Source organism: Hippopotamus amphibius, chromosome 1 (assembly GCF_030028045.1).
Source record: "Hippopotamus amphibius kiboko isolate mHipAmp2 chromosome 1, mHipAmp2.hap2, whole genome shotgun sequence".
Taxonomy (NCBI): Eukaryota; Metazoa; Chordata; class Mammalia; order Artiodactyla; family Hippopotamidae; genus Hippopotamus; species Hippopotamus amphibius.
The window spans coordinates 60151764-60174587 of record NC_080186.1 but is presented as its reverse complement, the minus strand read 5'-3'; the positions used below and the strand labels follow the sequence as shown (position 1 = coordinate 60174587).

The following is a 22824-nucleotide window of genomic DNA, read 5'->3' as shown; positions in this document are numbered from 1 at the left end:
GGAGTTCTGTGTAGTTGCCACAAAGAGTTTGAGGGAATGATGAAAGAAACAGCGGAAAGTCTAGACCTTCTTAGCTAGGGCAGGGTTTGGGGTGAGCGTATGAAATTGAAGGGCTGCCGAGGCATAGATTCACTGGGATGAGGGAAGGTGGGATGAAATCCCAAGGGGATGACTAGTCCTACCAAGTATCCAATCCAAATACATCTGGACAAGTCTTTGCTAAAGGAAGGTCCATGCCTAGTGATGAATCATACCCGTTCAAGCCACCATTTCTGAAGAAAGAGTCTTCAGAAAAGAGTTACTATTTCTTATAGACCAGAAAAGAGAGAAAGCCCTCTCTCCTTTTCTTTCAGAGGGAGACTATACTAACCCCTACAGAGACTAGCCATCTTTTTTCCCCAAATTTCACTTCTCCAATGCATCTCCCACACCATTGCTGGAGTTAACTTCCTAAAACACAGCTTTTAAAACCTGACTTCTCAGTAGCTGTAGAGTCCGAAGCTCAAGTTTTTTAGCAGTCTTAGCTTTGCCTCATACAATATACCTTCTTACACTTCTGTGCTTTTGCTCATGCAGGAATGACATGAGTTTCTCCCCTACCCTTAATTTGTCAAAATTCTACTTGTTCATAGCCCAGCATAATGGCCACCTCCTCATGAAACCTCTCTTAATTCTTCTCGTCGTGATTATTCCTTCCTCTTTGACCCATATTTTCTTGCTAGTTCCAATCAAGCACCTATTTACTGTCTTGTCTTTTAGGAAGTCTCTGGGAAGTTTTTATTGCAGTGGATATCTTGACTAGGAACAAGGGAAAGAAAGGAGGGAAGAACGTTGGCTTCTGAGTAGACACAGTAACTGACTTCTAGACAAGAATCAGGTAGAGGCAGTCTGAGTAGTAAATAAGTGAGACATGGACACCAAAGTGGAAGACTGTATTTTCTAAAGATGGCTGCAACAATATTTCCCAAGCTCTTCTACAAAGTGGCCTCTTATCAGGAAATGGATCCTATTTCTCTCCTCTTGAATCTGGGATGGCCTTAGGACTCACTTGTAACCAACAGAATGCTGCAGAAGTAATGCTGCATGACTTCTGAGGTGAGACCCTGCAGCCTCCCCCTGGTTCTCTTGGGATGCTTGCTCAGCCTCCATGTAAGATATCTGCCCCCTCTGAGACCGCGGTGCTCGAGACACCACGTGTAGGTGCTCCAGTAGACGGTCCCAGCTGAGCTCACACTTCCACATCCCCACCGAGGTGCCAGACATGTGAGTAAAATCATCGTAGACCCTCTTGACCAGCCATCTTATCTTCCAGCTGAGTACCACTGAGTGACCCAGCCATCTCAGGAGGAACAGAAGAATCGTTTTCTCTGAGAAGAAGCTGAGAGCTAGCCAAATTCCTGCCTCACACAATCCATGGGATACAATTTAATGGGCACTGTTTCAGGTTACTATCTCTTGGGGTAGTTTGGTGCACAGCAGTAAACACTAGAAAAGTCAGGAAATGAATGAATCCTGACTCTGCCTTCTATTCCTTAAGCAAATCAGTCTTCTGAAAGAATTGTAATCACTGGCCAATTGAAGACAAAAACTTCTGGAATCCCCTGAAAACATTTAAGGTGCTTAGTGAGAACCAGTGAGTGACTTGAATCCTTAACTGTGAACATGTGGCCAGAGGCCATCGGGGACCCAGGGGGCTACCCGCAAAGGGCAGTGTGGCTGATCTGACCCGTAGAAGGTGTCCCATCATAGGCCTGCGGAAGCTTACTGCCCTTTGTAAAAGCACAAGTTCGAGGTCAGAGGAATGACAAGATTCTTTGTGCCCAGAGGATGGTAGACACCAGAGGCCAGATAAATATCTGCTGTGTGAATTGCATGAATTAAGAGACTGGAGGCAACACTGGTGGTACAATTTACGGAGAGGCAATGGGCAACTGAGACGATACAGGTCACCACATGAGCTGTTACTGGATATGTGATGCAGATCCAGACTCTCCTTCTTCTGGGGCATTTTAGTCAGAGTGCTTGCAGGTTGGAGGGCTGTGACCAGTGTGCTGGACTCTCTGTAGAGGGACTTCCTAAGGATTCTGGCTGGGAGATGAATGCCTCACCCTCACGAGGTAACCCGGGCCTCTGCCTCTGAGCATATTCCCGCGAACGTTCTACTTGTTGTTCACACACTATTTGCCTTTCTCTTCTTACCATTCTGTGGAACTCAGTAGCTAACTGCTAGCACCCACAGATTCCCCTAATCGTTTTCAATCATTATTCTAAGCCCTAAATGAAACATTCCTCTTTTCTGAGCTCACAATAGCTTCTTTTTCCTCGGTACCATATTTAAGATCTCCCATACTGATTTAAACCTATTAATGCCTGAAGGAGAGACTGACTCAAGACCAGTGTACAGGCCCCTCATAGTTATCCTGAAAAGGAAATTATGAGATTTCTGATCTCTAAAGCAGCTTTCTTTTACTGGGAGAAGAGATCAGAATCATGTCCTATATTTTCAGAAGGCCTTTCATATTCATATTTCAATGAATATTTTTGAAGCCATAATCCTGACTGAGAATGTGCTTTTAAGCTAGATTTTTAAGAGTTGAGGTTTTGTTGTGATCTCCAAAAGGCTAAAAATTTTATCAGTCAAATATTTTATTTTCATTAAATTGATAACAAATTGCATAACTTTCAGGACTATAACTGCATATTTCCCTCACATAAATGCTAGGATTTCCAGTCTCCTGGAGAAATCTCAACTTTGTCTCTATTTTTAGAATAAAGTCAGAGATTTGTTAACTATACTGCAATGAAGATGTTAAAAGGGCAGTTTACTCATGGATTCAGGCTAAGAAAGCCTTGAATCAAAACAAATGGAGAAACTGGCTTTAGGGCCAGACAGAATCAATTGTTTCCCAGTCAGTTTTGGTTTGCAAAGCCTAATGAAGAGTGATCCCTCAACAAGGGCTGGGCTTAAGGCACTGTCAGTCATCATTAATCACTGCTGGACCCAAATCGCCTGTCTCAGTCGGGATACCTTTGTTTCACACGCATTTCTCCGTATTCTTGACTAATAGCATACATATTAATTAGTCTATTAGCAGTCTAATGCATGTTCATTAACACATACATTATCATCTAAATATTTAAGAGGGATTGCTACATCACTTTTCAAAAGTGGTATAATGTTCAATTATGCAGTTATTTGAAGCTATATTTTAAATACCAAGCAGCACATTTTTCAGTGGTTTATATGCCTCCTTGTATGCTAAGTTCCTTGAGGGCAGGATCTGGATGATTCATCTTTGAATGCTTTTTGGTTTCTGGCACAGGGCCCTGCACACTGGAGTGAAGTAAATAGTTTTGGAATGAATGAAAAGAAGCCTCTTTGAAGAGGAAAAGGTGGTTTTCACGTAAATGCATAGACTAGTTCTCTGACAACCATGTGATTTAAAAGGAACACCTGTACAGCTCTGTATAGCTTGCAAGCACTTTCTGTGCAATTGTCATCTCTAAGCAAGTGTCAGTAAGCTTATTTTACTGTGGAGGACATTGATTTTTAGAGAGATTATGGGATTCATCTCAGATTTTCTGATTCTCTGGTTCATGGAATTAGAAAACAAAACCACACACCCACACAAAATCATCTCCCAAAATTAATTCAAGAGGTCCATGTTTTTAACGTCTCAATCTACCTTCCTCATTAGCATCAAAGCTCTATCTACTGGGGGAGAACATTGGACATCATATCTAAAATGTCATTTCCTTCAACTGCAGCTAGATATGTCCACACCCCATCCCCACAGAACACACAGAGTGGCTGATGGGATCTGACATGGCTGAATCCACTGACCCAATTTGTAGTGCATGCATATAAAATTCGGTGCTTAGCTTTGCATACACTTAATCATCAGGTATGTCGTTGGGAGATAATAAAACCAAAAGAAAGCTGAAATTAAGTATTCTTGGTTAGAAATGTTTGATTTCCTTGCAATATTAGGAATATGGCAATAAGGTAAAATTCTCCATAATGTTACTTATTTTGACATGCTTTTAAGCATTGTACAAATACGCTGATGATCAAAATGATGTAAAGGCAGTCAGCACCCAGGACAGAAAAATGTGCTCACCATCCTCCCACCCCCGTGGTTCTGTCAGCGGGGTGTGAGTGGCAGGTTGAGCAGAAGGCACGAGCAGGCTGGGGAGTGTTGCCTCCTCCTTCTGTGAATCACAGCCAAAAAAGGTTCCTCATTGCTGCTGGGTCTTTGATCTCTTGCTCCCTATTTTTAGAACTCTTCTGTCCAATATCCTCTGCCCCATTGCCGTGACCTTTCATGACACACTTCTCCTGGTGGTTATTTTGGGATCCTATTCCTTTCCCAAAGTATTACTACAGCTAGAATTAATGTATGAGGTAGATCAGCACAAGTCTTTGCTTGAAAAAGGACCCAAAGGACATGTTCCCACATGAGGGTGAGAGAGCTGGTGTACAAAGAACAGATTCATCATCCATATTTTTAGTCATCAAAGCATTCTAGAAGGACTGCTTAACATAGCAGATACTGCAACCTCCCAAGACAGCATTATCTAGGTGCACAATCTGGGCACGTGGATTTTGAAAATGTGTCCAGCACAGCTAAAGGGATATAAATGTGTGTGTTGTTTAAGGGGTAGAGAAACGAGAGACAACCATAAAAAAGATACAGGATTTATCACTTCAGGTTTCTTTTTCAGACTTTCTCTCTCCCTAAATCTACAAACTGTATTAAAGAGTCAGTGCCTACAATGAGGGAAGGGCAGAGAGATCAAGGATGCTTTTTTTTTTTTTTTCCTCTTTTGGCTGTGGCTGCACAGCTTGTGGGATCTTAGTTCCCCAAACAGAGATTGACCCCGGGCCCTCGGCAATGAAAGCGCGGAGTCCTAACCACTGGACCACCAGGCAATTCCCAAGAGAGATCAAGCATGCTTTGACTGCAGTATCCCTTAGAAAAGTATTTCTATACAGAATCTTTAAAAGGAGAACAAAAGTTCCCTTGCCAAAAATAAGAATAGCACATAGATTCAGGAAGAAAATTCCTCCTCGATGAAGACAGAGATATCTTTTGTGTTCATCACTATACCTTCTGTGTCAAGTACAGTGTTAACTAGATAGCTACATTAATGAGATAATTTGATGTGATGATAACAGCTAACCTTATTGAATACCTAGTATATGGCTTTGTGACAAGCACTGTTCTACAAGATCTGCATAAATTAAAATCATTGAATGCTTACAATGAACCCATGAGAAATGTGCTTGTATTGTCCCCATTTGAGAGATGAGGACACTGAAGTGTAGAGATTAGGTATCTCATCCCAGGTCAAAGAGCTCTTAAGTGAGTCAGAATTCAACATCAAGCCACCTAATCTGTGATCTTTTTTTTCTCTTTAAGATGTTTTTGATGTGGACCATTTTAAAGTCTTTATTGAATTTGTTACAGTATTGCTTCTATTTTATGTTTTGGATTTTTGGCCAGGAGGCACGTGGGATCTTAGCTCTGCGACCAGGGATCGAGCCTGCACCCCTGCATTGGAAGGCGAAATCTTAACTACTAGACTGCCAGGGAAGTCCCTAATCTGTGATCTTTTGTTCTGCCAGTCCTATCAAACTAATATACCCAGTGTTAAATGGAAACCAAGGAAAATGCATTTGATCCAAACAAGTCGAAACAAATACAACAATTCCATGCAGAAAGTGGCTTCCCTTCAATGGACATGGGTTGACCAGTTATACAACTTATGCAAGTTCCCAATTAGGTGGGAAGTGCTATCAGGACATTCCTTTCAATGGCCCAGACGGCTCCACTCTCAGAAGATCCCTAATGAATACAAAGACTGAAAAATGTGACTCCGTTTAGAATTCATGGAGGGTATATGTTTTCTATGTCTGTAGATTTTCTTGTCCTCAGGTATTTCCATGTTGTGAGTAAAGCCCTTTCTTTACTATATACTCATTTATCAGGTACCTCATATTATAAAGTAGTTTTTAGTACAAAAGTTATACTAAAAAAGAAAATAAGGAAAATAAAAAAGTCATCTGTAATCCCATTATCCACAGATAAATGCTATTAACAAAGAATGAATAAATATACATATGATCTTTATATAAAAGTGATATCTTGATGTGCATAGAATTTTTTGTCCTGCTTTTGTTCTATTAACATTGTTTTGAGGTTTTTCTCACAAGTTATTACATAGTTTTCAGAAAACATGATCTTAATGGCTTCATGATTTTCCTTCTAAGAGATTATACTATAATTTTTAAACATAAACTCAGTACTGGTAGGGATATTGTGAAGCAGTCACTCTCCTAAACTGTTGGTAGAAGTAAAAAAATGTTATGACCTTCTGGAAAGCAGTTTGACATTATAGATCAAGATTATTAAAAGGATTCATACCCACTGCTCCAGTAATGAAAGGCAAAAGAAAAGTGTAAACCCTCACCTACCCAGTGAAGCCATCCTAGACCATCTTCTTCAAACTGCATCCCTGACATTTGACGTTGACTAGTAGAGAGACCTCAGTGACATCCTGGGTCATTCAACAGAGACACCAGCAGAGTCACATCCTAGCAGTAAGCCTGAACTGTCTCTTGAGGGAAGAATTCTCTAGACCTGCCCTAGGAAAGCATGAGGCTTTGAATGGGTCAAGCTGATCTGCATGTAACTTAATGACTTGCCAAAACAAATTTTGCCAAAACCACACTATTTAAAGAAAGAAAACAAACCCAGAAACTCAACAACATAATATTTATAACACTCAACTTCCAGTTAAAAAATTACTAGACACACCAAGCAGCAGGAAAATGTGATCCAGAATCAGGAGAAAAAGTAATCAATAGAAACAAACCTAGAAATGACAGGGGTAATGAGACTAGAAGATAACAACATTAAAACAGCTATTATAACTGTGTACAAGTATTTAAAGTAAAATGTAAATAAATGAGAAGAGAAGTGGAAGATATTTTTTAAAGAATCAAATAGTTTATTTTCCGACCACAGTGAAATCAAACTAGAAATAAATAACAGAATGATGCCTGGAAAATATCCAAATATTTGGATCCTAAATAACACACTGAATAACTCAGGAGTCAAAATGAAATAAAAAGGGATATTAGAAAGTCTTTTGAAACAAATGAAAATAAAAGCATATGTATCAAAATTTGTGGGATGCAGTTGGAGCATCTATAGGGAAATCTACAGCACTAAATGCTTATAATAGAAAGAAAAAAAGATCTTAAATCAGTGACCTTAGCTTCCACATTATGAAACTTGACAAATAAGAGAAAACTGAACCCAAAGGCAAAAAAAAGAGTAGAAATAACACCAGATGACACACTACAAACAATGGGGGAATCAAATTAAACAATACTCTGAAATGCCACCAAATGTAATGGGATCCTGGGGCACAGTCCTCTTGCCCAATATGCTCTCCTTTCCTGTCCACTTCCAATGTGGTCTACTGCCTAGGAAAATGGCTTCAAGTAACTGGGCTTACCTTTAAAACTATGTAACAGAAATCTTGGGATTCCCTATACACCATTTCTGGGAAGGCCAAAATATGATTCATACATCCATTAGTTATCTTCGGAACACCAGAAGATGTAAGTTTACCTAAAAGGCCATAAACAGACATCAGGAAGGCTGGATTGCTTACCAAAGGGAAGTAGAAAGGCATTCAAAACAAAACTGTCCAACCCCTTATTAACAAGAGGTTGTCAGAGGACCCTCCAGGCTCATGCTGATACCATGTCCTAAGCACAGTCATTTAAATCTAAGCAGAGGAAAACATAGCTTGTTCTTTCAAGCTTTGCAAAAGCAGCACTGGAAGTTCCAAGAGCAACACTGACCAGTACAGCGGGAAGACCTCACCCGCAGTATATAGGGCCATGTTCAGACAGGGATCCAGAAGCAGTTTGCACATACCATACCCACGTGAAGGGACTTACTACACAGTATTTGCACACACGCATTATTTTACCCGTGCTCTCACCACTCTAGACCATGTTGTCCTCAAAATCAGGGACCACATCTTAGTCACCTTTGTATCCCTAAACCCTAGCATGGTGCAATCACCGAATAAATGTCCTCTGGAAGGAAAGTGGGAAGCCCCTAGAAACCTAGAGGGTTATAGATAACACCCAGTGTGATAGCCTGGAGACTTAGAAAACAAAACAAGGCTTCAGATCCAAGTTGAAATCAAAGAATGGAGGCTTATTATCTCTTTCCTGAGTTCAATTTAATTTTTAAAACATTTAAAAAATGGATTTGTTTCCAGCCTTCAGTGAGCATTTGGGTGGGACTGGGTTTTATCTGAACCGGTCTGTCCATCCTTTTTCCACGGTATTCTGGAAGAAAGCAGAGAGTGGTGACTCACAACTTGGCACCGTTCTTAGTTCCTATGTACTGACACCAGACTGAATTCCAAAAGAGAGGTGTTTACAAAGGATCAAAACCTGGATGCCGTGGCCCTAGGATGTGGTTCACATTGTAAACTTTCCAACATGATGCTAAATTAGCTGCATTTGGTTCTAGATGGTTAATGCCTAATACATGGAGAGGTGACTTCAAGTGGAAATTGTCTCAATTCTCACTTTATGTCACTTGAGAAGTTGTCCCTGAGTTCACTCCCACCAACCCTCATCCCCTACCTCCTTCATTTGCCCCAGTTTTTCCAGATGGCAGGCCCTTGAAAAGAGCGTTGCAGGATGGCCCAACTATGAAAGTAGCCCTTTCTGGCCACCTCTCCTGGACTGAGACTCAAGGACTTCTCTATTTCAAATATCAGAGCAAGGACCTAGAAAGTGAAGAAAGCCCAGAGAAGAGAAAGGTGAATGGAGTCTGGATGAGCTGTGCTAACAAGAAAAGATAGTGAATGCACAAGAATGTCATAATTCACTATGTTCTTCTCATTCCATCCCCCCATCCTTCCCTCCCCCAACACACAAGCACACACATGCGCACGCACACACACTTCAGTGCATTTGTTCAATACCTTTTTCATATAGTCCTCCAACCTCCTTCTGAATTTCCACTCCCTTTATGAGTATTTGCTCTTTTTCTGTATTCTTTAATTGTTACCACCTTACTTTAGTGCAGCATTAGACTGTCATGGCACTTCTGTCTGTGAAATACAAAATCCCCAAATCGTACTTCCTTCATTATTTCCAATTAAACTCTACATGCTGTGGAACCTGTCCTCTGTTCCTAGAAGACAGAAATCACGTATACCTAAATCATTCTACATAGTGCCTGGCAAGGAAGCAAACGTAAGTGCAGGCTTAATATCACCATGCCTGTTCTCTGATTATAATGATGATGATCCCATGCACTGTAATTTGCACCTCCTTTTAGAAGTCAGGCTCACCAGTGAGTGGCTCAAAAACTTCAACATCAATAGACTCTAAAGTTCTAAGAAAAGGTTGAAAGGGCTGGCTCTATAAAGGCAAGGTGGTAACAATAAAAGAAAACAGAAAAAGAGCAAACACTCATAAAGGGAGGGGAAACTCAGGAAGTCAGGATGGTGTAGCAGAAATGTAGAAAAGGCACAGGCTTTGGGTCTGGACAGTCATGCAGGTCTGGGTTAGAATCCTTATTTGGTCACATTCTAACTGCCTGATCTTGGGCAAGTTGCTTAACTTCTCTGAACCCCGACTTCCTAAGCTTAGAAACATATTCAAATGCTCATCTTAGAGGATTTTCTTGAACATTAGTGAGATAACCTTTAAGGCATTTGACTCATGTCAGTTGGCCTGTAAATGTCAGTTCCCTTCCCTCCTGCCTCAGAAAGAAGGATCCACAGTGGTAATTTCCAACAGCACCCACAGGGTTGGTCCTGTCTGTAATCACTGCATTTTCAGAGGCTCATCCTAAATTTCTCACTTTTAGGTGTTTTATAGTGCCTCATGAAGGTGCCCACGTTGTCTGCAATTGCCAGCTTTAAAGGGAATATATAAGTCAGTGCCTGTGCATAACTACGTCTGACCCGTCCCATCCATCAAAATACACAAAGTGAACGAGACCTCACATCTTTAAAGGGTGGGACTCAAAGTTATACGTCCCTTGTCTATACTCCCAGAGCAGTTTGGCTGTACTGTACCTAGAACATAGATCGCTGTATTGTATTATCTGTTTAAGCATCTAGATCTCCTCTAGGCTATGAGAGCCACAATGGCAAAGTCTAGAAATTATTTCTCCTTGCACTGCCACCTAGCATGAAGCCTGTCATTCATATCATATTCATAGGACTGAACTGAACCATCCATCTTCTGGATCTGCAGTGCTTTGGTATGTATTCCACATTTTGTAATTCCCTCAGCAGCATTTCCCAAAGCCGCAGAAGGTTCAAGCATTGAACACGTATTGTCTTTGTCACTGTTTAGGTGATCAAAAGGTACAAACTTGCAGTTATAAAATAAATAAATCCTGGGGATGTAATGTACAGCATGGTGACTATAGTTAATAATATTGTATTGTATATTTGAAAGGTGCTAAGAGAGTAGATCTTAAAAGTTCTACTCCCCAAAAACAAACAACAGCAACAACAAACTGTAACTATGTGAGGTAATGGATGTGAATGGATGGTGGTGATCATTTCCTGATATATACATACATTGGATCATTATGTTGTCCGCTTGAAATGAATATAATGTTATATGTCAATTATATCTCAATTTTTTAAAGAGTTAGAAAAAATTACTAAAAAAGAGGACTGTTTAAAAGTTGCTTTGTTCTTCTTTTGAAAATACCATGTTCTTCCTCAAAAGAATGGCCTTTGGAGACAGACACTCTGCTTTACCTTAACATCCCTGTTTTCTCATCTTTTAAATAGAAATAAACTACTCACCGTACAACGTTGCTTATAAACATTGGATGAGATCACTGATATATATGTGTGTGCATGTGTGTGTGTATATATATATAAACCGCCTGGTCTTTGGTAGGCAAAACCCAGGCCCCGTAGATACAGCTATCCCCATGGCTCGCAAAAACAGAAGCCAAGTGTTAGCTGGCATTAATCCTCAGACATGGTGTTTTGTATCTGGCTGATTTGTGGGGCACTTGAGTACATGACCCTAAGTTGGGGCAACCCCATTTTCTTATAGATGAGGAAACCAAGGCAAAACCTCACATGGCTCAACACCGCTTGTAGGCAAAGTGGCAATTCCATGACAGGCAAGGCCATTTGAGTGCTTTCTTAGATGATCACTGGGGCTTCAGTGCAAGCCAGAATCCTTGGCTGGGTGGATCTTATAAATCATATCATCTATATACCATTTATCAAATGATTTTTTTAATTAGAGTTCGTCTAATTTTTTCATCTAGTCTAAAGAATATTCTCTAGAGAATATCTAGCTCATTCTATGCTAATTGTAGTAACAGTAAAGGTAATGGTGGTGCTTGCAGTGGAAATAATTATAATTTATTAAGTACTTACTATATGCCGAGCATCCTGCTGAGTATTAAACATGTCTTATGTCTTCTTTCACATAATCAGCCCAACTGCCAGAATCCTCCTTTACACTTAATGTTCGGTCCTGCAAAAAGTTGGCATGAATAAATAGCTTCAGTCTCTCTGTAGGGTCTATCTGTGTGCTGAGGTACTATACCCAGATCAAATCCTTTCTAAATTCTGAAAGTGGTATGTGTGGTTTTAAGTGGGCAATTAAGAGACAGCTATCTCTGGAAATAAAACCCACAAGAGGTGAAGGTTAATTCTTAATCCCTGAATCTGGACCCAACCCATTTGATAGTGACTTATAATTAATATATTTCATATTGCTCAAGCATGTCTAGAAGATAGATTGCAGGATGGAATAGGAGAGGTGGCTTCCAGTCTATTCCTTTGAAACATTTCTGTGTTATCACAAAACAAGAAGTTCTGTAAGGTAAAGGGGTTAGAAATGCCTGGCTTCCTGTGGACAGATGCCAGGTAGAGGAAATAAACAGATATAGTTCCCACTGGATACAAATGTCCTAAAAAAAAGTGTTTCCTATCATGTTGCCAAAGGAATGCCTGCTGCTTACAACATAAATTCAAGGGGAGAAGTAAGAGGGAGACTGAGTGGTGTTTGGAGAGTGTGGAAAGCAGAAAATAAGAAAAGACACTGATTCCAATTTTGTTGATAAAGTGTAAACTCTTACGGCTGAGTAAAGTGACAGCCATGATTTTTAACCAAATGAAAATCTAGACAACCTGACAATTAAATGGAGCCCATGGTGCTATTCCTTAACATTTCACGAGAGGCTGAGAATTACAGAAAGCCAGAGCAGAACAGGTTCTTAGAGACATTCAGTCTGGAGATCACAGCTGGCAGCTCCCACACATTGTCTTCTGTGGTTTTCCCAGGATTAACTTAGATGGCATTTTAACATTGTTCGGATTAATTACCAACATTTTAAAAAGTAAAAGCCTTTACCTAAACATCCAGATTGCTTTAAAAATTGAGAAAACAAGCAAATACTGGACCTACATTTTCACCAACCAGCCACTCAGCGCCCACCTCCCCATACAGTCCACAGTATCCACATGGTTCCTTCCCCCAGGCTGAGGCCAGTGTCAGCTGGCAAAAATCCTTGGAATGGCACTTTGTTACCTGGCTGATCCCTGTGAGCCCTTCAGTGCATATCCCTTGAGCTGGGGCAGCCCCATTATCTTATAGATGAGGAAACCAATATACCGATAAATGTAAAACAGATAACTAGTGGGAAGCTGCTGCATAACACTGGGAGATCAACTGTATGATTGGTGATGACTTAGAGGGCTGGGATAGGGAGGGTGAGAAGGAGTCACAGGAGGGAGGGGCTATGGGGATATATATAAAGCTGAGTCACTTTGTTGTATAGCAGAAACTGGCACAACAGTGTAAAGCAATTATACTCTAATAAAGAGCTGAAAAAAAAGAAAAAAAACCTCACACAGCTCACCACTGCCGATATACAGAGTCCCAACACCATGGGCAAGGCCATTTGCAAAAGATTCCAGCTGACCTCTCTTGCCAGTTCCCCAAAGGAATTCTATGGTCAAGCCTCACTAATGGGTCCTCATTATGCGTGATCAAGGCTCTGTTTCCTCTGTCTCAAATATCTGCCAGCGTATCAGACTCTTGCTCATCCTTACAGACTCAGATTAGCTCCATTTTCACTCCCCAGGCCCAAAAGTGTCCCCACAGCACTTTGTACCCACTTCAGCAACAGACTGTAAAGTCCTTCAGGGGAAGGTCAATATTAAAGTCCTCTTTTTTATGTCGCCAGTGCCTACCATGGTACCATGACATATCACGAGATCAGAATAAATCTGGGGGTCAAAGAGGACAATTTGTCCTCAGATACATACACAGTTATACTCATAACATATAGTTGGAAAAAAACACGTTAAAAGTTAATTAGGGGTACTTCCTCGGTGATCCAGTGGTAAAGAATCCGCCTTCCAATGCAGGGGATCCAGTTAGATCCCTGGTCAGGGAATTAAAATCTCACATGCCTCAGAGCAACTAAGCCCTCACATCATAACCACTGAGCCTGTGTGCCTCAATTAGAGAGCCTGCATGCCACACTACAGAGCCCACACACCCTGGAGCCTGTGTGCCACAACTAAAGAAGAGAAAAAACCTGCATGCCACAACTAGAGAGAGAAGCCCATGCACTGCAATGAAAGATCCCACATGCCTCAATGAAGATCCCACCTGCCACAACTAAGACCTGATGCAGCCAAGAAAGGAAGAAAGAAAGAAAAAGAAAGAAAGAAGAAAGAAAGAAAGAAAGAAAGAAAGAAAGAAAGAGAGAGAGAGAGAGAGAGAGAGAAAGAAAGAAAAAGAAAGAGAAAGAGAAAGAAAGGGGAAGAAAGAAAGAAGAAAGAGAAAGGAAGAAAGAAAGAAAGATTGGGTCCATAAGGAACACTCAGATTGATAAACTATCACATAAGTGACACTGAAAACTCTCTCAGTGACAAATGTACTTCCCACCAGCCCAAGCCTTATCCCAGAAGTAGGGACTGCCTGATCAACGTGGCTTATAAGGCATCAGAAAGACCCCAATGGCCCAGATATCTCCCCCACCACCTGCCAAGGTATTTAAAAATCCACTACCTAAACTTATTTGCATCAAGGCTTTTTCTGTTGAAATGCAACACTCCTTCCCCTCTCTTCCCCAAGAGCCACTACATTAGGCAATTCTTGGAGTTCCACAGCTTCAGTTAACTACTTTTCTATCTGATGCATTTATCCTGAAACATCTGGGTAAGTTGTGTGAGAGTTAAATAAAGGTTAAGTTCCAGAAGAGGAAACAGGCCTGAACGTCTAAAGTAAGAGATGGGGAGTAGGCACAGTGGTTAAGTGCAAGGCCTGCTGGGACCAAGATGCCTGGGTTCAGTTCTGCTACCTGCTAGGTGAGTGCCCTTCGGTTAGACATATACCCTCTGTGCCTCCATTTGTTCATTTAGATAGAAAATGATGTTAACAAGAGGAGCTGCCTAAATGGGGCATTGGGAATAACTCAACAAATAGCAGGCATTCAAAACCGTGTCTCACACAGAGTGAGCCCTCTGTAAGCACCGGCTTTTGTCATTATCAGGAGAGGATGGCATGAAATGTAGCCCTGCAAGGGACTCTCCAGTTTTACTACCCGCTGTCTCCTTTCCCAATTTATTGATGAAGGACACAAGATCTAGAGAGCACATGCAGTTTACTGAAGGCTGCAGGCTAGCGGATGGCAGAGCTAGGGCTTCCTACCCAGGGGTTTCACCCCCACGGAACTTACTGATGAGGGAGGAAGGCTGGTGGGAGACCAAGAAAAACCGAAAATGAGCTCCAGCCTCTCTCCCTTCTAGGGACAACGGGATCCAAGCCGTTGGGGACTTCTCCCCAAAGTCAATTCCAGGTCCCCGCTCTCGGGGGGGGGCTTGATGTCTGGACGCTCCCACACACACCCACACCCCCGCGCCTGGGCGTACCCTCCAAGTCTGGCACAGCGCGGCAACTCTCTGCCCCGTTGGGAGGACGAGTCAACAGCGGGGTGGACGGGAAAAGTGACACAATCGGGCCGGCACCCTCCCTGCCAGCCTCCCACGCAGCGCAGGGCGGGCCGGGCAGTCTCAGGGGTGCGGGCTGGGGCCGGGCAGCCGCGGTCTCCCCGGCACGCGCGCACCCGCACGCCGGCCACGCCTGCGGCCCGCCGGCCAGAGGACCGGGCGCGGGCACTTCTCAGCAGCGCGGCGCCCGCGCGCTTGCCGGGCCGCCTCCTGAAGCCGCCGCCGCGGCCCCCCGGAGCTCTATGACTGAGTCTTGAAAGACTTTCACCAAATATGGGCTGGGGCTGGAAACGTCTTGCGCCGCGCGCCGCCGGAAACCTCTAGTCCTGGCAACCGCGGCGGCTCCGGGCGCGCGGGCCGGGCAGCCGGCAGGGGGCGGCGGGCAGCAGGCGGCCGGCGCGTCGCGGTGCTCGGGACCCGGATCTCTCCCCACGCCCCTGCCGCGCGGCCTCTGCCCGCCGTCTCCGCACGGGTCCCGGGGGCAGCCGAGGCCTTCCCAGCGCCACTGCCACCCAGTTCCTGCCGCCTTCCCGGCTCCCTGGCTCTCCCTGAGACCAATGGTGGGGGGGAGAAATAGGATGGCGCAGCCTTTCGCTGTCACCATAAGTTGTTCTGTTCCTTAAGGTGGCTATAAAAAGTGGAGTTGTGAGACCGCCTAGTAACCAGGAGGACAAACGCAGGCACACACACAGCTATTACAGGCACTCCTGTCGTCCCAGGCAGTGGTTCTCAGGGTGTGAGTCTCCGGAGCAGCAGCAGAAGCATCACCTCGGGACTTCTTAGAAATGTAACTAATAAGAAATTCTGGGGTGGGACCAGTGGAGTCAGTCGTTTAACCAGCCCTCCAGGTGAGTCTGATGCGGGCCAAAATTTGAGAACCACTGGTCTAGGGCTAGGAAACCGGAGTTGCCAGATTTAGGGTGATTATTATTCTCAGTTGCCACCAGACAGTGAACCCTTCTTTCTTTGACCTAAAATTCCCTGGCATCAGCGGGCGAGAGACGTTCCCATCGCTCAGTCCGAAGCCAGGAGCTGAGAAGACAAGCAGCCCCTTCTCCGTGCCTTGCAGCCCAAGGAAACAAGGCGGCCCGTTATTCCCTCCGGGGGCACTCGGAGAAGGAGGGAGGGAGGGAGGAAAGGGAGCAAAAGAGCCGTGCAGAATTAGCACCGGAAGACACTCACCCATAAACGTTTGCACATTTACCCTTCAATCTGTCCACGTGAACTGATGTGCAGCTCTGAGCAGAGGAGGCAAGAAGGCGATGGGACGTCTGGGATTTCTGGACCTTCCTTGAGCAGGATTTGAGGAGCTGCTCTTTCTCTTGTCTGATGCTGTCCTTTACTAGCAGTTTCACCAGGACATAGTATATAGAAAGGCTGTGCACATAGGTTACTCCTGTCTCTTCGGCTCCCCCACGTCCTGGTCCTGTTTGCTCCAGCTTCCCACCCCCTCCCACAACACACCCCCTGCTTTAAATGGGCAGCTGACGGTGAGGTTCTGTAAAGTTCTCCTCTGGAGCAAACTCATCCTCCAAGATTCCCCAGATGAAGTCCAGAAACAAACCCACACACCCTTGTTAGAAAACTTAAATCTGATTTTTAAAGGAATCTCTGGAATGGTGTGTTTTTGAATGCTGTGCAAGCAGACTGAATCTCTTTGAGCCCCCACTCTCCCCCACCCCCCCACACATATACAACTTCCATAAAGGAACAAGGTGTATACACAAGCCAGTTGGATCATCCACTGTAATTTTATTTTAAATTATGATAGACAGATTGCGTGAAAAACAAGGAATTCCAAAGAATTTCCTGCTCTGGGAACAGAAGTTAAGTCTATATTTAACAACATTTGAAGCTGTCAAGAATGCTTTGTGGTTGGATAACAGAGGCAGAAAAATGTTAAAAACGCAGGCTACTGCTATACCCAAATATGGCAATATTGTTACGTCTGGTGTCTGATTCACCATCTGGAAATACTTACAACCATGAAGTCAAATAGAAAAGACGCCACAACAGAAGCCAGGAACGCTCCTCTCCATTTTCTCTCCACCACCTCCTCCCACTCTGTACTGCTCCTACTCACCCCCATCCCCAGTCACTTCATTAAAAAGGAAACAATAATGAAACTCAACAAAAACGTTTTCTAAATAACTCATGAATAGGCTTGGGTAGGATGTAGGGCCCGGAAAGCCTGACAGTCTATTGTCTTGAAAAGTAAGTCCCCCACCCCCACCCCTCCAACAACACCTTAGAGATCCTACTCCCTCTAGTACAAGCTTCTTAGACTTCTGCAAGAGCACTTTTGAATGAATGAAACTTAACTCTTTCCTGCCCCAGTTCTCTCCATTGGAGAGTGTTTTCATTGCAATAGCTTCTTATTGTGTTTATCAGAGTCATTCACAGAAAAGTCACACTGAAGGCCTTCTGAAACAAGACCGCTCAGACATTTAGACTGAACAGCCCTGAACATTACAAAGGACAAGGATTTCTCCTAGAGTACATATAAAAGGGAAACTGGAATAATTACCGTGTATGTTTTTATGAAAATTACACAAGAAGATAGTTTTTGAAACTTTGAGGGAACATTTGTCAATCGCACTAACGGTATCTCAAGTTCAAGTAATTGGCTTTGCAGGGAGTCGTCTACTGAATGTGTTGCTGATAGAACAGGACCTTAAAATTGCTAACTTTTTTTTTTTACCACATAATATTACATCCTAAATCTCTTATTTCTCTGTACTTAGCAAAGCATTGCAAGTCACTTGAAATGGGAGGCTTCTAAATGGTTCCAAAGAAAGGAGTTAAAAAAAAACCTGCAAAACTTTCCGCGTCAAGGAGTCTGTTTTTTCCAGAAATCCACTGGGCACAATGGTGCTGAAATCTGGTTTGGTTTTGCAGTATATACAGGTGATGATCTCAATACAAATCACTCCACGGTGGTCCCCTCGCTTCAGGCTGGCTGCTTAGTTAGCGTCGCCTCCCGTCCGCTGGGGAAGGCTGGAAGGGCTTACCCGGTCTCCCGCATCCGTGAGGAAGTGTTAGTTCGCCTCCCAGAGAACTCCCTGCGTTTGTTTCCTCTCGGTCTTCCAACCCAGGCAGTGGGCTGGAACTAAAGTGGGAACCTCCAACAACAAAGTACGACGTACCAAAAAGGGGAGGGGGGGAGCGGAAGGGGGAAGACCTCTGCCTGGGACTCTGCCAGACCATGGGGGAAGTTGATTTTTCCCCACGTCTCATTCATAAATGCCACCTCGGGTATTAATTTGCAATACACTTAACTTATCTAATAAACACCATGCCAAAGATTTGGGACTTGATCCGAGCACACCTCTATGAAGTCCTCAAATAGGTTCCTGGCTCCCAGACACTCTCCCTCCCCGTTCGCCTCTCTCAACAGATAACTTGACTCTCACCTTCGCTGTAAACAAGCAAGCAGCTCGCTGCCTTCCCGGGTGAGGGCTTCCAATGCTGCCCGGTCAACTCGGCATCACCAAACAAAACGACCTTTGTTCCTCCCTCCAGGTCCTCCCACCCTCCCAGTCCAGGCAAAGTTCTGAACTCGGCTTCCCTCGGCCCTTCCACCACCATCATCATCATCACGCCAAGAACGGCCCTCCCCAATAGAAGTCGTTATTTAAAGTGGAAAAAACGGAAGATTGTTTTCTTGACTGGTCCAGGACAAAAAAAAAAAAAGTGCAGCGGAGCCAGGGGAGGCGCTTGGCAGGAGCCCGCGCCAACCAGCATTCCTGAGATGTTTGAGAATTCTGGAACGCGCAGACAGAGCCGACGTCACTGCAACACGCGGCGCCGCAGCCGGCCCGTATAAAAGGCGGACTCTGGGCGCTGGGGCAGACCGCGAGCGAGAGCGCCCCGGAGCAGCATCCGCGCCCTCCGCTCCTCCTCGGCAAGGACCTCGAGAGAAGAACGCCCGCAGCCCGCTCGCCGGCCCGGCTCTCGCCTCCCCGCCGCCCGGCCCACCGCCCCAGCCGCGCCGGCCCGTCCGCTGCGCCCCGGTGTGTTGGCGTCTTTGCCTCCGCGCTCGCCCGGACCCCTCCTGCGCGCCACGATGAGCTCCCGCACCGCCAGGACGCTCGCCCTCGCCGTCACCCTTCTCTACTTGGCCAGGCTGGTGAGTTCTTTGGCCACCGCTTCCTCGTGCGCTCTCGCAGCCCCTTCCCCTTGCCCCAGATGGCTCGCGGCCGGAAAGGCTAGGCTCAGAAGTTCGGGGGAGTTTCGGGGGAGCTCTTTCTTTAAGCCCGCCCTGGAGACGCGCTGGGGGGCCTCCCGGAGTACGCAGCCGCCAGGGGCGGCGGGCTGGACGGGATCAGAGACACCCCCGGCCTCCCGGGTCGGACACCCCCATCCCTTCCCGGGGCGCCCCTCCTACCCTCCGCGCCGAGCCTCACGCACGTCCTCTCCCCCTTCCAGGCGCTCTCCACCTGCCCCGCCGCCTGCCACTGCCCCCTGGAGGCGCCCAAGTGCGCCCCGGGAGTCGGGCTGGTCCGGGACGGCTGCGGCTGCTGTAAGGTCTGCGCCAAGCAGCTCAACGAGGACTGTAGCAGAACGCAACCCTGCGACCACACCAAGGGGCTGGAATGCAACTTCGGCGCCAGCTCCACCGCTCTGAAGGGGATCTGCAGAGGTAAGATGCTTGCGGTTTGGCCCCTTTAAAAAAAAGAATAGTCCCCGTAGTCCAAAAGTTTAGTAATTTTGAGACCATGTATGGTGATGCTTTGTTGTTGGTAGCTTGGCAGAAAGGCACATGATTTCAGCAGTCTGGAATGCAATTCAGTGTGTCTGGGCCCAACGAAAAGCGCATACGGAAAAGTGATTCCTGACTAACTTATTGTTCTGGTCTGGAGTCTCCGGGGAATTGTAGGAAACTTTACCATAAATTGAATTTAGCAGCAGAAAATATGTATTAGTTTCAGGCCGTCGTTCTGAATCTTAACTTTATCGTCCTCTCCCTTTCTTTTTTGGTGCTCTTTGCAGCTCAGTCAGAGGGCAGACCCTGTGAATATAACTCCAGAATCTACCAGAATGGGGAAAGTTTCCAGCCCAACTGTAAACATCAGTGCACATGTATTGACGGCGCCGTGGGCTGCATTCCTCTGTGTCCCCAAGAACTCTCTCTCCCCAACCTGGGCTGTCCCAACCCCCGGCTGGTCAAAGTTACCGGGCAGTGCTGTGAGGAGTGGATCTGTGATGAGGATGGTGCCAAGGACCCCAGGGATGACAGGGACGGCCTCGTGGGCAAGGAGCTGGCCTTCGATGCCTCGGAGGTGGAGTTAACGAGAAACAATGAATTAATTGCAGTTGGAAAAGGCGGCTCCCTAAAGCGGCTCCCCGGTAAGTGAAGACTGAGAGTGTATGGAAGCCCATTCCTAGTTTGAAGCTTTAGAGAAATGAGAACTTGAATCTGTTTGTGTCAGTATGCCTCTGAGAAATCCTCCCTCTTGTTTGTCTCTCTAGTTTTTGGAATGGAACCTCGCATTCTATACAGCCCTTCTTCCCATGGCCAGAAATGTATCGTCCAAACGACTTCGTGGTCCCAGTGCTCAAAGACCTGTGGAACTGGTATCTCCACACGCGTTACCAATGACAACCCTGAATGCCGCCTGGTGAAAGAAACCCGGATCTGTGAAGTGCGGCCTTGTGGACAGCCGGTGTACAGCAGCCTGAAAGTAAGTGCCTGCGGAGCCAAGTAGACGGGTCCTCTGGGTGAGATGGGAACGTCTCTTCCAAGAAAGAGAAACACCAACTTCCCATCTCTTCTCTTTCTTACAGAAGGGCAAGAAATGCAGCAAGACCAAGAAATCCCCCGAACCGGTCAAGTTTACTTATGCTGGATGTTCGAGTGTGAAGAAATACCGGCCCAAGTACTGCGGTTCCTGCGTGGACGGCCGCTGCTGCACGCCTCAGCAGACCAGGACTGTGAAGATGCGGTTCCGCTGCGAAGATGGGGAAACATTTTCCAAGAACGTCATGATGATCCAGTCCTGCAGATGCAACTACAACTGCCCGCATGCCAACGAGGCAGCCTTTCCCTTCTACAGACTGTTCAATGACATTCACAAATTTAGGGACTAAATGCTACCTGGGTTTTCCAGCAGGAGGGTGGACAAAGTGGAAAGAGAAGAGTGTCAGAATCACGGAGGCGTGGGTGGGGGCGGCGGGGAGAAGGGACTCTGTAGAAGGGATGCATTGCTCATTCTTGAGTAGTAATAAGGTATTTCGAAACTGCCAGGTGTGCTGGTGCACATGGACACTAATGCAGCCGCGATTGGAGAATACTTTGCTTCATAATATTGGAGCACACGTTTCTGCTTCATTTTGGAGCTTGTGGTGTTGATGACGTTCTGTTTTCTGTTTGTAAATTATTTGGTAAGCGTATTTTTCTCTAGGCTTTTTTCCTTTTGGTTTTACAGTTGTGCAAGGTAATAAGATTAGTTGGACACTAGTTCATCCTTTGACAGAAGTAAATGGGAGGGGGGGTCCGTCCCTTCCAGAAGGTGACACTCTATGAGTGTCCATGAGAGGCAGCTATCTGCACTCTAAATTGCAAACAGAAATCAGGTGTTTTAAGACTGAATGTTTTTATTTATCAAAGTGTAGCTTTCGGGGAGGGAGGGGAAATGTAATACTGGAATAATTTGTAAATGATTTTAATTTTATATTCAGTGAAAAGAATTTATTTATGGAATTAATCATTTAATAAAGAAATATTTACCTAATATCTGAGTGTATGACATTCAATATTTTTAAAGAATGTTCAAAGCCATTGGGGACAATCTAGCTTATGCATTCAATCATTGAAACAGGGTTTTCTGAGTACCTGCTTTGTGCCAGGAATTGTTCTAGGTGCTTGGGATAGAGCAGGGAACTAACCTGCAAAAATCTAACGATTGCTTTTATATTTTCAGTAGAGAAAAATCTTGGGCATTTAAAGCAATCTGTTTTAAAAACATGTATTAAACACCAGGCATTGTACAAAACACAAGAAGGAATCTGAAGCTGTTTGTGATTTAAATAATAATGCTTTATTTTCATAAGAATTCAAAGCCTAAGGGTCTCCATCACCCAAGCTCTTTGAGGTGGGTATAGTAGAGTCATTTATCATTTTAATCACTAGGTAATTGTGCAGGTGTCTTCAGCAGAGGAGGGAAACTTTAATGAAAATAGTCCATAACCCAGGCTGCCCACATGGAAATCCATGGGCAAAATTAAGTATGGCTGGATGATGTGATACAAGGTCACTTGTTTATAACTTTATATTTTTCTAATATTGTTCCTAAAACTTGGGAGAATGACTTAAAAATTCACCCATGGTTGGAATCAGAGAAAAAATCTTGGAATCTATACGAGTCAGTTTGTTTTCACTGAATGAGCTTGAAGCAATGACTTGTGTTAATCCTAATAAGCCAATGATTGGGTACATATGCCGTTAAATGCAAAGGAATGCAAGGAATTTCAAGGACTTTTCCAATAGCGTGAGGATCATGCTACCTCACCCCCCCCCCCTTTTCCTTTTTATAATATATGGTTATATTGAGGCAGGAGAGAACAGTTAGATTGAATTGGCTATCTAGAAGGTCAGAGACAAGATGCAGAACTTTCCTAAAAGGACCCGAATTGTAGGTCTAGGAGAGGTTGAGAAGGCTGCATTAATGTTTGTGGAAATGCTGGTAGCTGGTTTTAGAAGAGTCTACATCTTTAGAAAGCGCTGACAATAAACCTTTTATAGAGAGTTTTCCTTTCATCGACCCT

The 22824-nt window shown here is 44.6% G+C and overlaps 2 protein-coding genes across 12 annotated transcripts in view; one reads left to right on the top strand and one right to left on the bottom strand.

Moving 5' to 3' along the window:
* The window catches only part of DDAH1 (dimethylarginine dimethylaminohydrolase 1), a 237923-nt gene extending 218432 nt beyond the window's left edge, over window positions 1–19491 (bottom strand). For 2 of the 11 annotated variants that reach the window (XM_057714338.1, XM_057714422.1), the window contains exons 1-2: window positions 16240–16533; window positions 11467–11566 (exon numbers count right to left, since the gene is read on the bottom strand). The gene's annotated coding sequence lies outside the window, so the exon portion shown is untranslated. Of the gene's footprint in view, window positions 1–7527; window positions 7545–11466; window positions 11567–14979; window positions 15108–16239; window positions 16534–18068; window positions 18117–18470; window positions 18582–19444 lie in introns of those variants that run through there. The other 9 variants (XM_057714395.1, XM_057714429.1, XM_057714358.1 and 6 more) reach the window with 8 other exon arrangements.
* CCN1 (cellular communication network factor 1) lies at window positions 18899–21791 on the top strand. Its single transcript, XM_057714324.1, has 5 exons — window positions 18899–19186; window positions 19486–19699; window positions 20050–20406; window positions 20530–20741; window positions 20845–21791. The coding sequence occupies exons 1-5, from the start codon at window positions 19124–19126 to the stop codon at window positions 21145–21147; spliced, it is 1149 nt and encodes a 382-aa protein (XP_057570307.1). The 5' UTR covers window positions 18899–19123; the 3' UTR covers window positions 21148–21791.
* The last annotated feature ends 1033 nt before the right edge of the window (window positions 21792–22824 follow it).